The sequence below is a fragment of the Bos indicus genome, chromosome 10 (assembly GCF_029378745.1).
Source record: "Bos indicus isolate NIAB-ARS_2022 breed Sahiwal x Tharparkar chromosome 10, NIAB-ARS_B.indTharparkar_mat_pri_1.0, whole genome shotgun sequence".
Lineage (NCBI taxonomy): Eukaryota > Metazoa > Chordata > Mammalia > Artiodactyla > Bovidae > Bos > Bos indicus.
In genome coordinates, this window is record NC_091769.1 from 66,387,741 (window position 1) to 66,401,200 (window position 13,460).

Genomic DNA, 13,460 nt, shown 5'->3' on the forward strand with positions numbered 1-13,460 from the left:
TAATATGATGCTGACTAACACGGTGGGAGAGGACATCTTTGACTTGATCCAACCTTAGAAGAAGAGCTTTGAGTTTCTTATTGTTAAGTATAATTTTGTTGTTGCTTAGTCATTAAGTCATGTCCAACTCTTTGTGACCCCATGGACTGTATCCCACCAGGCTCCTCTGTCCATGGCATTTCCCAGGCAAGAACAGTGGAGTGGGTTGACATTTCCTTCTCCAGAGGACCTTCCTGACCCAAGAATTGAAACTGCATCTCCTGCTTGGCAAGTGGATTCTTTACCACTGAGCCACCTGGGAAACTCAAGTATGATGTTACCTTAGCTTTTTTCTGTAGATGTTTCTTATCAAGCTGAAGAAGTTCCCCTCTATTTCACTTTGCTGAGCTTTTTGTTTTAAAATCATGAATGGTGTTGGATTCTGTCAACTTCTTCTGTTGACAGAATATGCTTCTTCTGTATATATTGATATGATCATATAATTTTTCTTTTTTAGTCTGTTGATGGATTGAAGTAATTTATTTTTGATTGTTGAACAAGCCATGCATACTACAGTACGTCCTCCTTGATCTTGGTGTATAATTTGTTTTATACATTTTTGTTCTCAATATGCTAATAGTTTGAGGATTTCTGTATCGCTTTTCATGAGAGACACTGGTGTGTAGTTTTCTTTTCTTGTAATGCCTCTGTCTGGTTTGGGTATTAACATAATGCTAGACTCATAGAATGGGTTAGAAAGTATATTACTTCTTCTATCTTCTGGAAGAAACTGTAGAGAATCATTGGGTTTTCCTGGTGGCTCAGATGGTAAAAAATCTGCCTGCAATGCAGAAGATGCTGGTTCGATTCCTGGCTTGGAAAGATTCCTTGGAGAATGGAACGGCTACGCGCTCCAGTATTCCTGCTTGGAAAATCCCATGAACAGAGGAGCCTGGCAGGCAACAGTCTATTAAATTAAGGTCAGCCTCATAGAATGAGTTAGAAAGTATTACTTCTACCTTTTGAAAGAAATTGTAGAGAATCATTATAATTTCTCCCTTGAATATTTGGTAGAATTCACAGGTGTACTTGTTGGGGTCTGATGCTTTCTCTTTTGAAAGTTATTAGTTGTTTATCCCATTTCTTTAAATAGATATAGGCCTATTCGGATTGTCTATTTCTTCCTAAGTGAGTTTGGAAGGCTGTGTCTTTCAAGGAATTGATCCAGTTTATCTTGGTTTTTAAGTTCATAGGCATAGAGCTATTCATAATATCCCTTTCTTAGCCTTTTTAATTTCCATGGAATCTATAGTGATGTCCCCTCTTTCATCTCTGATATTAGTAATTTGTGTTTTCTTCCTTTTTTTGTTATCTTGGCTAGAGGCTTATTGATTACTCTGACTTTTTCAAAGAACCAGCTTTTGGTTTTATTGATTTTCTCTATTGATTTGTTCTTAATTTCATTGATTTCTAATTTTTGCTATTTCTTTTCTTCTACTTATATTTGATTTAGTTTGCTTTTCTTTTTCTAGTTGTCTGAGGTAGAAGCTTAGATTGTTACTTATATTAGATCTTCCTTCTTTCTAATATATGCATTAGCTGCTACAAATTTCCTTGTAAGCACTTTTTTCACTGCAACCCACAAATTTTGATGAGCTGCATTTTCATTTAAATTTATTTAGATTTAAAAATTTACCTTGATATTTATTCTCTGATTTATGTGTTATTTAGAAGTGTGTTGAGTATTTTTTCATTTTCCAGCTATCTTTCTATTAATGATTTCTAGTTTCATTCCATATGATCTGAAAGCAGACATTGTATGATTTCTATTCTTTATACTTTTTAAGATGTACTTTTCGGCCCCAAATGAAGTATATCTTGGTGAAAGTACCATATGAGCTTGAGAAGAATGGATAATCTGCTACTGTTGGATTATGTAATCTGTAGATGTTAATTATATCCAGTTGACTGATGGCACCGTTGAGTTCAACTGTGTGTGCTATGCTTAGTCGCTCAGTCATGTCTGACTCTTTGTTACCCCATGAACTGTATCCTGCCAGGCTCCTATCTCCATGGGGATTCTCCAGGCAAGAATACTGGAATGGATTGCCATGCCCTCCTCCAGGAGATCTTCCCAACCCAGGGACTGAACCCAGATCTCCTGCATTGCAGATTCTTTACCATCTGAGCCACCAGGGAAGCCCAAGAATACTGGAGTAGGTAGCCTATCCCTTCTCCAGGGAATCTCCCTGACCCAGGAATTAAACTGGGGTCTCCTACATTGCAGGTGGATTCTTTACCAGCTGAACTACCTTACTGATTGTCTACCTGCTGAGTCTATCCATTTCTGACAGAAGAGTGTTAAAAGTATCCAACTATAATACTGGCTTCCTCTCTTCTCCTTGCATTCCTATCAGTTTTTGCTTCATGTACTTTGATTGTTATGTCATTTTGGAGTTGTTGTTCAGTCCCTAAGTCGTGTCTCTTTATGACCCCAGGGATTGCAGCATGCAAGGATTCCTTGTCCTTCACTATCTCCTGGAGTTTGGCAGACTCATGTCCACTGAGTTGGTGATTCCATCCAACCATCTCATTCTCTGTCACCCCCTTCTCCTCCTATCCACCAGAGCAAGATCCAGTTTTCCTCATGGCTGCTCCCTCCCATTAGGAAGCTTGCACAAGTTTCTTACCCTCATCCATCAGAAGACAGAGAGAAGAAGCAAGAACTACAATCCCATGGCCTCCAGAATGAAAACCACAGTCACAGAAAATTAACCATGAAAAATAGGAGTTCAGTATCATTATTCTGTCACCAGGTGGCTAACTAGTGATATGTGACCATATTTCAGTAATGGTTAAGTGTTCGTATCTGCTATTGGCACATGGGTTCTCTGCCCATGTGCAGAGAGGCAGGGGGTCAGATCCCATATAGAACTTCCATGCCTACAGCCACACTTTCTATGAGCTCACTAAGAAATCACTGGAGTGACCAAGGAAAGTGGCTGCTGACTGACATCCATAGAATGGATCATTTGGGCCATCTTTTGCCCTTATGATTACTGAGAAAGTCCTAGTCTGTGAGCGCCTTTGGTGAGTATTCATGAATACAAATATTGTGGGTCAAAGGCAGGATAATGGGAGTGGCTCTTCAGGTGCAGGTGATAAGAGGGTGCATTGTTTGTAGAGAATTTTAAAATAATAATAAAGCCAACTATAAATTAGCCTTCTTTTAGTATCATGTGATGGGCATTCTAAACAATATCAGTGATGCAATACTCTTCTTCAAAAAATCTTTTGTTTATTTACATTCTAAAAATTGCTTTGCCTGCGGTGGACTGTTCCTAAAACCCACCCTTAGTATGTCAAAAGTTTCCATCCACTTACCTTGTCTCTAGACATCTTATTGTCAATCCTCCAGTATTATTCTTTTCCAATCTGTCCATCCAGACTACCATTAGTTACTGACTATGTCCTGGTAGGCTGCAGTCCATGGGGTCGCTAAGAGTCGGACACGACTGAGCGACTTCACCTTCACTTTTCACTTTCATGCATTGGAGAAGGAAATGGCAACCCACTCCAGTGTTCTTGCCTGGAGAATCCCAGGGACGGGGGAGCCTGGCGGGCTGCCGTCTATGGCGTCGCACAGAGTCGGACACGACTGAAGTGACTTAGCATAGCATAGCATAGCATGAATCAATCTAGATTCATAACACAGGACATCTCTCTTTCCAGGAAATGTGAACAAAAATGTACCACTTATAATTCTGCCCACAGTGAGAATTTCTCTTCATCATTGTCTTAAAGACACAACTGAGGTTAAAGAGTACAGCAGTCTGCATATAGTGCATGCTGCTGCTGCTGCTGCTGCTAAGTCACTTCAGTCATGTCCGATTCTGTGCGACCCCATAGACGGCAGCCCACCAGGCTCCCCCGTCCCTGGGATTCTCCAGGCAAGAACACTGGAGTGGGTTGCCATTTCCTTCTCCAATGCAGGAAAGTGAAAAGTGAAAGTGAACTTGCTCAGTCGTGCCTGACTCTTAGCGACCCCATGGACTGCAGCCCTCCAGGCTCCTCCGTCCATGGGATTTTCCAGGCAAGAGTACTGGAGTGGGGGGCCATTGCCTTCTCTGGCATATAGTGCATAATCATCCATAAATCAGGTTACATGTTTTCCTTCCTTATTTAACTAGTCAAGGGTGCTTCTCTCACAATATAGGTAGAATCTGGTAGGTTGGAGGATATGTGACTATGTATCAAGGTTGGGAACACTGAGAGTGTGCACCACTTACTCACATAGCTAACTGGTCCCAGCAGGCCTGCTTGAGCTCAGTCTAATATGTTCCACTTACCTTTAATGAAGAAGTATTAATGGACACACTCAACTTTATGGCTTGCTAGATAACATAACACCAAATTCAAGTATTTTTCAAGTTTGTGATTTGAATTTATCCCCAGGATATGTATTGCTTTTGATTTGCTATTCTACATTCTTGAAATTATTTGCAAAATTTGTTCATATTGTTACTATTCTTTTAATGCCTCTACAATCTATAGCAATGACCTTTCCTTTACTCCTGATGACCATGATTTGTATTTTCTCTTTATTCTCATTGTCTTACTGTATTTTTTAATCAATTGTATTAATCATTTCAAAGAACCAATTCTTTTACTTTTTTCTGTTGTCTGTCCATTTTCTATATCATTGATTTTCATTCTTATGTTAGTTTAATTTTTCTAAATTTTGTTTCAACCTCCCCTTCTTTTTTTGTCATCTTAAGGTGAAAGTGTGGATGACAGATTTCAAGGCTTCCTCCTTTTCTAATATAAAATTTAAAAGCATAAACTTCCCTCTATGCACTGCTTTAGCAGTATCCTTTTCAGAAATACCTTCATTATTCAGCTTAAAATATTTTCTAATTTACATTAATTTTTCTTTAATCCATAAATTATTTAGAAGGGCATTGTTTAATTTCCAAGTATTTGAGGACTTTTTAGGCAGCTTTGTATTATTGATTTTAACTGTTTTTAGAAAAAATATTCTGAATCATTTTGAAGCCTCTGTACCTTATGAGGCTTGTTTAATCCAAAGGGCACAGACCAAATCTAGTCTTTGTACACTAGGATGTGGTATAGAGTAGGCGCTCCATAAACATTTGAATTAAATAAATGAGTGAAGAGTTGCTACAGCCACATAGATAAAGTGAGACACAAATTATAGAAGTCAAAAGAGAGTAGTGAAATCGTGATGGTGACAGCACCATGTAACTTTCCTACAGTTGAGAGTGCAAAGTCCTTGTTCTGTAACAACTGGATCTTGAGAAAGTACAGAAAGGATTTAAGAAGTCATGTAGTCAAAGGATGAAAACTAAAGATAAAGCCTAAGAAACAGCAAATGTTGGAGATAGAAATAAACCAAAAAAAGGGGGCCAGAATCCAAAGTGAAACTTTGCCTCTCTAGGAAGCCAAGATTTGACTAGTTTATTAACTGTCATTTGTGAACTACTGGTGATTTAATTAGGCCTTATCTGCATTATATATGTTGTAGTAATTGACATATGAGCAAAGATAACTTTGTGTGTGCTTAGTCGCTCAGTCATGTCTGACTCTTTGTGACCTCATGGGCAGTAGCACACCAGGCTCCTTTGTCCATGGGGTTCTCCAGGCATAAATACTGGAGTGGGCAGCCATTCCCTTCTCCAGGAAATCTTCCCAACCCTGGGATCAAACTCAGTTCTCTTGGATTGCAGGCAGATTCTTTACCATCTGAGCCACCAGGAAAGCCCAAAGATAATTTTTAGTAAGCCTATAAGTAGGTTCTTTTATCTCTAAACTAATGCCTATTATTTTCAATGTCCTGCATCAAGTATCCCATATTATACAGACATCAGCAAGGTGCCCTGGCAGATGCTAAAGATAATTTAGTCTACCAGGCTCCTATCCAAGCAGAATAATTATGCCTCAACTGGGGCATCCCCTGATTTAATGACTTAGGGTGGTCAGTCTTACAAATATTAAAGAAATAGTCTCTCATATGGGAATGCCAGCTGGCCTTGCTGCTGCATAGAATTTCTTTACCCAGAAGGCTTTAAACAAGAAAGAAAAAAAGCATTTCATTATTAATGCCTGTCCCCAAAAAACTGCTTTCTAAAAGCACAAATTTCCATAGGACACTATTTAAAGCAGTTATATAACTTTTTCCCTATATGGTTACAACATAATTCAGCAAGTCCCATATTGATAGTTGTTCAAGTTAATGTCAACATTTTGCTATTGTAATAAATATTACAGTGAACACCTCTCTATATCCATTATTACACTGTTACACTCTTTGTCTTTCTTTTTAAATAAATTTAAGTGAAATTTTATTTCTGTAGCCCCAATATCTAGTAGAAACCAGAGCAGAATAAATATTATGAACTGACACTGTTAAAAGAAAAAACTTTTTAGTTTCATAGACTTTCTAAGTTCTTATTTAAATTTCCTTAAGAATAAATATGGGCTTTCCTGGTGGCTCAGATGGTAAAGAATCTGCCTGTAGTGTGGGAGACCCAGGTTCGATCCCTGGGTTGGGAAGATCCCCTGGAGAAGGGAATACCCACTCCAGTATTCTTGCCTGGAGAATTCCTTAGACAGAGGAAGCCTGGGGGGTTTCAAAGAGTTGAATACAATTGAGAGACCTTGACAAGAATAAAAATGCAACTAACTTCTTAAAAAAAAAAAAAAAAAAAAAAACAGGTCTAGACCTAGGGCTGCAGCAGCTAGAAGCTTCTGGGGTAACTACTTACTTGTGTCTGAGACTCCCCTCCCCGTGGTTTGGGAGACAATAACCTGAGACACATAAGGCTTGCAAGTACCTACAAGTCTAACTGTCTTTCTCACCTGAAAGAATGGATAATACAGAATTAGGTAATGAACACCTGTTTCCTCTATTTGGCTTTCCTTGGATTAAGATACTTACTGTATTTTCTAATTGTTCTTCTCCCATTCAAGAAATGCCCCCCCTTGTAAGGCAGAGCAGGAAAGAGTCCTTTTTTATCTTTACTACTGAGGCTTGGTGACCCAATGTGCTTGCTGCAACTGGAGATTACTTTTGCTATGAGCTCTTCATGTTGGTTAACTTCACCAATCAGATCACAAAGATTCTGAGGAGGTATTCAGATTGTTCTGGAATTCTTCATGTGTCACTATGGGGGACTATCAGACCAAATGTTTTATTACACATACACAACATTTTAAGGTCTGTTGTTCAGTTGCTCAGTGGTGTCCAACTTTGTGTGACCCCACGGACTGCAGAAAGCCAGACTTCCCTGACTTTCACCATCTCCTGTAGCTTGTTCTAACTGATGTCCATTGAGTCAGTGATACCATCCAACCATCTCATCCTCTGTCGACCCCTTCTCCTCCTGCCCTCAATCTTTCTCAGCATAAGGGTCTTTTCCAATGAGTTAGCTCTTCACATCAGGTGGCTAAAGTACTGGAGGTTCAATTCCAGCATCAGTCCTTCCAATGAATATTCAGGGTTGATTTCCTTTAGGATTGACTGGTTTGATCACCTTGCATTCCAAGGGATTCTCAAGAGTCTTCTCCAACACCACAATTCAAAAGCATCATTTCTTCAGTGCTCAGCCTTCTTTATGGTCCAACTCTTACATCCATACATGGCTACTGGAAAAACCAGTTTTGACTATACAAACCTTTGTCAGCAAAGTAATGTCTCTGCTTTTTAAGGTTAAGTGCATATTAAACAAAACATTTTATGAGAATATGCATGTGTGTGGGCCTGCATGCTAAGTTGTTTTACTTAGTGCTAACTTGTGTCTGACTTTTTGTGACCCTATGAGCTGTAGCCCACCAGATTCATCTGGCCATGGGGTTCTCCAGGCAAAAATACTGGAACTGGTTGCCATGCCCTCCTCCAGGGGATCTTCCCAACCCAGGGATCAAACTCCCGTCTTTTATGTCTCCTGCATTGGCAGGCAGGTTCTTTACCGCTAGTGCCAACTGGGGACTCTGTTGATTATATTCCCCTAATATCACAGTGTAAAATATTAAATATAGAGGGGATATGCTGTTAGAATGATTACTGTGGTTTTTTGTAGTGTGGTTGTTAAGGGAAGTGGAAAGATAAGAAAATATATTTTAGCTTAACTAAGCATTCAAATGAACAGTATTTTCATCTAATTTACATATTCAAACTAATATTAATGTATAAAATATTTTGATATACTTTATTATCTGCTATCAAATTTCAATTTTACCTAAAAATTCAGAGCTTTCAAGAAAAAGTTAATTTCAGATGACATTATGGAAGGATTCATAACACCTCCTTGCCCAAGGTTACATACAGTCAATTAATATCCCTAGGTCTTGGATTCCTCATCAATAAATATTGAACCAGGCAGTTTCTAAATAACCTTCTCACCCCAAATTCCATGATTCTACATATTTGGAATGAAATAATTCATTGCACTACAGATCATATATCTCTCTGAGGAATGCAAGGAGTTAACAACAACAACAAAAAAAACTCAAGGTATAAATATGAATTGTTTTGTGAATTGCCAATAATCCATTTACTTGCAAATATTCCACAAATTAGTTTTTTGGTGTAGTTATTTCTGTAAGAGCTTCAGTGTAAGAGGGAATCTCTATCTGTATGTATTTAGCATGGCAGAGTTGGGAGGAAGCTTTCATAAATTTTCTTCAATGCTGAAAAAAGTAAGGATAACAAGTTTGAAAGGTTGGAGAAACTTGGACTTTGAATCACAGATAGAGAAACTGCAATTTAGTCAACTATGAGGTTATGTCTAGTGTTGTCTGCTTATTTTCTTTTGCTGTTTTAATGTAATGCAGTTGTATTTAGTGCTGAATTAATGAAACTGCTCATTCATTGATTGCCTTCCTCTCCATGATACAAATGAACATTACATCTAGTTTTGACCCAGCCTGACAATTTTAGACTCAGAAAAAAGGTAACACGATCCAGTGAAAGAACAACAGATGAAACCAGGGAGTTCTGGATGACAGGTTTGTTTCTGTGACTTTGAACAAGTGGATTAACCTTTTGGGTTTCAGCTTTTTCTCTCATAAAATGAAAATATTGAATTGCTTAGGTCTCTTCCTCTTTAAATATTCTATAGTTCTATGGTTCTATGAATGATATGGCCTCCTCACTGCCTATTAAGAATGAGTTCTCCTCACTGCCTATTAAGATTTGAATCCACCCCTGATTCTAACAGGATTGATTTACAATAGAAATTTCTTGCTTTCACCTTAATAATGACAATAATAACAAAAGCATCATTCCTTATCTTTTCTTTTCTGGTTTTTGAATGTTCCATTCTCTAAGCACGAGCGAAATCTCAAATTGTGAAGTCTCATAAATAGAAAGGATGGAAAATTAGAAAAAGAAAAGCTCAAAAGAGATTTTTTTTTTAAACCACTTCAGAGATTACTCTAGAGCCTGCATCTTATACCCATGCTTTGAATTTTTGTCGTCTTCTTACCATGAAGCCAGTGAGTTGCCACACACTGGACCAGATTTATTCAGCTTTGTATTCTGTCATATTGCTGTCCTGGGGATATATCATCTATGCATCAATTGTAGCTGTATGATGACAGCTAAGGAAGGAATACCCAAGCAAAATCTTCAGGATGAGTGAAGATTTCTAATTCTTGTGGATTTGATTCCATGCACAATCGTTTAACTCATGCTTATCTGACATGTGTGTCAATTTAAAGTAAAATCCTTAATATAATGTTTCTGAATTAAAAAAAGATTTTCACACCCATGGATAAGGAAGGGGAATAAGCATACTAATAAAGAGTCTTTACTGCAGGTGGCATTAATCTAACTCAAAAAAATGTAAGCAAATGAAGGGAATTTGTTAACTCTCATAAATAGGTTAGGAGATTCATCTGGCCTCAGGTACACCTGTAAGGACACTCTAATTCTTCAACAGTTCCTCTCCACCAACAGAATGACAGCTGGAAGCTGAAGACTCCAATTCTATATAAGCTTAATAACCCAAAAGAGAGGAAATACATTTTGTATTGTTTTCCCAAATAACTCTAGGAAAAAGTCCCAAGAAAGAATGATTTACTGATCTGAGTTGATCATGTACAGTTCCTGTACCAATTAAGGTAGTTTATGGGATGGGTTATCTGATTTACTGGGATAACCTAGGTGATACTGCCTCTTCTTGGAAGCCTATAGTTGGGTCTATGACACTCATATGGAATGGGTTGCTCTTAGGAAAGAAGGGTTTTGTATTCTGAAAAAGTGGGGCCTCCTTTATTAGGATTCTGAAATGGTTTTTAGAAAGAGAAAGATGATTGTGAGCTGTGCAAATGTCCTAAAAGATGCCTATGGCTCAAATCTTTCCCACAGAGCATGAGAAAATTACATGCAGAGAAAAAGATGCACATAAAGCTAATTTAAGTTTTATAACTTGATTCAATAATGCCACAAAGGGAGTAAGTACAGATCTTGGAGCCCAAAATACCTGTGTTCTAATTCTAACTCCAACAAGTTTACTAGCTGTGTGGCTTGGACAAATTCTTTCACCATTCTGCTCAACTTCCTTTTCTTTCTGTGAAATTGTGATAATAATACATATTGCATAGCACAGTGTACACAGAGTGATGAAGTACTACTACTTCTGAGGCACTTAAACATTAATGAGTATTTACGAGTGCTTCCTCTATAATAGGCAAATGTCCAAAAGGATGCACAAGCAGCAAAAAGGGAAAGGTGAAGAAGCAAAGAATCTACTTGGCCTGGTGGACATTACCGTGATATAATAGCACTATACAATGACAAAAGCCAATAGGTACCAGTTGTTGTATATAATGTGATGGGAAATTTTCTTAATGCTTCACATATATATTTATATACATTAGCTGAGTACTACTACTGTCCGCTTTAGAGGCACAGAGAGTTTATGTAACATGTCCGAGGTCACACAGCTAGTAAGTTGTAGAATCAGGACTTGAGCCTAGACAGACTGGCTCCAGAGCTTACATCTTAAACACTACTCTGTACTGCCCTTAGGCCAACTGTGTCAGAGCATATCCTGCCACATGTGTTCCTAAAGCAGAGAGGTGTCTGTGGACATACCACCACAGTGAGAATACATTATGGTTTCAAACCTTCACACTTGCTAGAATCCCCCTGGTTTACTCCACATGCCCCCTTTCTTGAGCTTACCTCACCAGAATTAATGGATTGTTATTCTTCTTGATGGGTTGTAAACTGTGAGATAGTTTGCCTACCACGCTTAGTTTAAGATTTGGAAGGTTTACTTGCAAAAGCTCTTAGAAGCACCCATGGATAAACAAGAGTGAAAAATTAAACCAAGGATAGACATTTTTGTTTGCACTTTTTTCAAAACTATCCAAACAACTGGATTCAAAACATTTCCTTGGCACCACAGGCAAATGCTTCTTCCTCAGGCATGAAATGGGCCATTGAAGATGCAGGCACATTGCTGTAGTAACTGAGGAAATTTGTAAACAATCTATAACTTCATATTTCTGCCACCTTTACAAGAGTCCTAAAGACCAAAACACTGATAAATGGTAGTGAAGCCTGATGACTTCTAAGAGAATTAAACAGGATACATGTGGCAGAAGCCATTGGTTGGTTAGCCCATCTCCTGTTCTCAAATCTACCTTACTTGGCATGTTGCATTACAGAGACTAGAAAAGCCATATATTTGCTTTCCTGCTCTCCTGAAGCTAGGGTTGGCCACTGAGGCAGTTTCAGGCCCAGTGAGGTGTAAGTAAGCATCTCCAGGCGTTCTGGCAAATCCTTGCTTTCCTGATACAAAGGAGAAATGACACTGTCACACATTTCCTTCTGCCACCCCCTTCCTGTTTTGGATATAGACTCATGTCTAGAGCTATGGCAACCATCTTGCAAAGCACAAGAGAATGGCCAACAAAACTGGAGAAACGCTGGCTTTGTATTTTTCACACTGTTAACAGTCACCAACCGCTGTTTACCTCCAGAATGCTTGTTACATGAGTAAAATAGTTTGTCACTTTGGTTAGGTTTTCTCTTGATGCTGAAAGCATTCCTATTGATATAATGGGATTGCAGATATATTAGCCCATCTATTTGTCACCTTTTAATTCTACACCAATTTGTCTATCTCTCAAAAATCCCCCAGAAGTTGGGTTAAAGAAGCATTACTTAATCAAGTCACTGACATGACTTATAGGGCACAGAATAATCAAAACAAATCCTCTTTCTGGTTTATCCCCTAATCATACTATTTTAATGTAACTCCAATATTACATCATTAATAGTATAAGGAAGGGTGCATTAATAGCATAATAGTATAATTAATAGTGTAAGGTCTAGCACATTAACCAAACTTAGTTCAATAAAAACCATCTTTTACTTTAAGCTCAAGTTCAACTTTATAGAGTTCATAGTTGAGAGAAATGATTGTAGTTATTTGTTCTACATCACCCTTCTGCAGCTCTCAGATAAGGCCTCCCAAACATGCCCTGAAGGTCATCCATCTGGCCCTCCCGGTAATGTGCACCAGGAAATCTAACTCACTCTCTTTGGACGCTCTCTTCTCTTCCCTGATACCTAGAGATGAGCAGAGCGACTCATAGAGGAAAATGACCCTCATTAGTTAATACCACTGAGTAGTACATAATAAGCACTCAACTTTATATGAATTAAGTGAATAAATTAAAAACTATTATCTACTAGACTGTAGGGACTTTCAGAGAGGCTTTCTGGGGAATATGGTCTGTCTTAGTTTGGGCAGATATAGCAAAATACCATAAACTGGGGAGCTTATAAACAATAGAAATTGACTTTTTCCAATTCTGGAAATAAGGATGATGGCACTGGCAGATCTGGTGTCTGGTGCAAGTCCGCTTCCTCACTGATGGCTGTCTTCTCACTGCAACTTCACATGGCAGACAGGACAAGTGATCTTTCTGGGGCCTCTTTTTAAGGGCACTAATCCTGTTCATGCAGGCTCTGCCTATGACCTGATCACCTCCCAAAGGTACCTGCTGATACCATGACATCGAGGGTTAAGATTTCAATATATGAATTTTGCTGTGCATGCTCAGTTGTATCTGACTCTGTGACCTCATGGACTGTAGCCTACCAGGCTTCTCTGTCCATGGAATTCTCCAGGCAAGAATACTGAAGTGGGTTGCCATTTCCTACTCTAAGAGATCTTCCCGACCCAGGGATTGAACCTGGGTCTCCTGCATTGCAGGCAGATACTTTACCACTGAGCCAGGGGGGAAGCCCATAATATGAATTTTGAGGGGACACAAACATGCACTCCAAGTACGATCTAAACAGTCTTAAACACCGCTGTAAGATTTAGCCAAGTGAGAGGCGAGCAAGCCAGAAAAAATCGACAGTACAAAACGAAGTGTTTTATATGAATACAAGAGTGGTGTATGGGAGAGAATTGGAAATAACTTCATACTGTGGAAGT

The 13,460-nt window shown here is 38.6% G+C and overlaps 1 protein-coding gene across 1 annotated transcript; it reads left to right on the top strand.

The window, feature by feature from the left end:
* Positions 1-9,486: 9,486 nt before the first annotated feature.
* LOC139185170 (small integral membrane protein 27-like) lies at positions 9,487-9,651 on the top strand. The gene is given in 1 exon segment (XM_070796804.1): positions 9,487-9,651. A coding segment is annotated over 1 exon segment (165 nt).
* Positions 9,652-13,460: the final 3,809 nt, after the last annotated feature.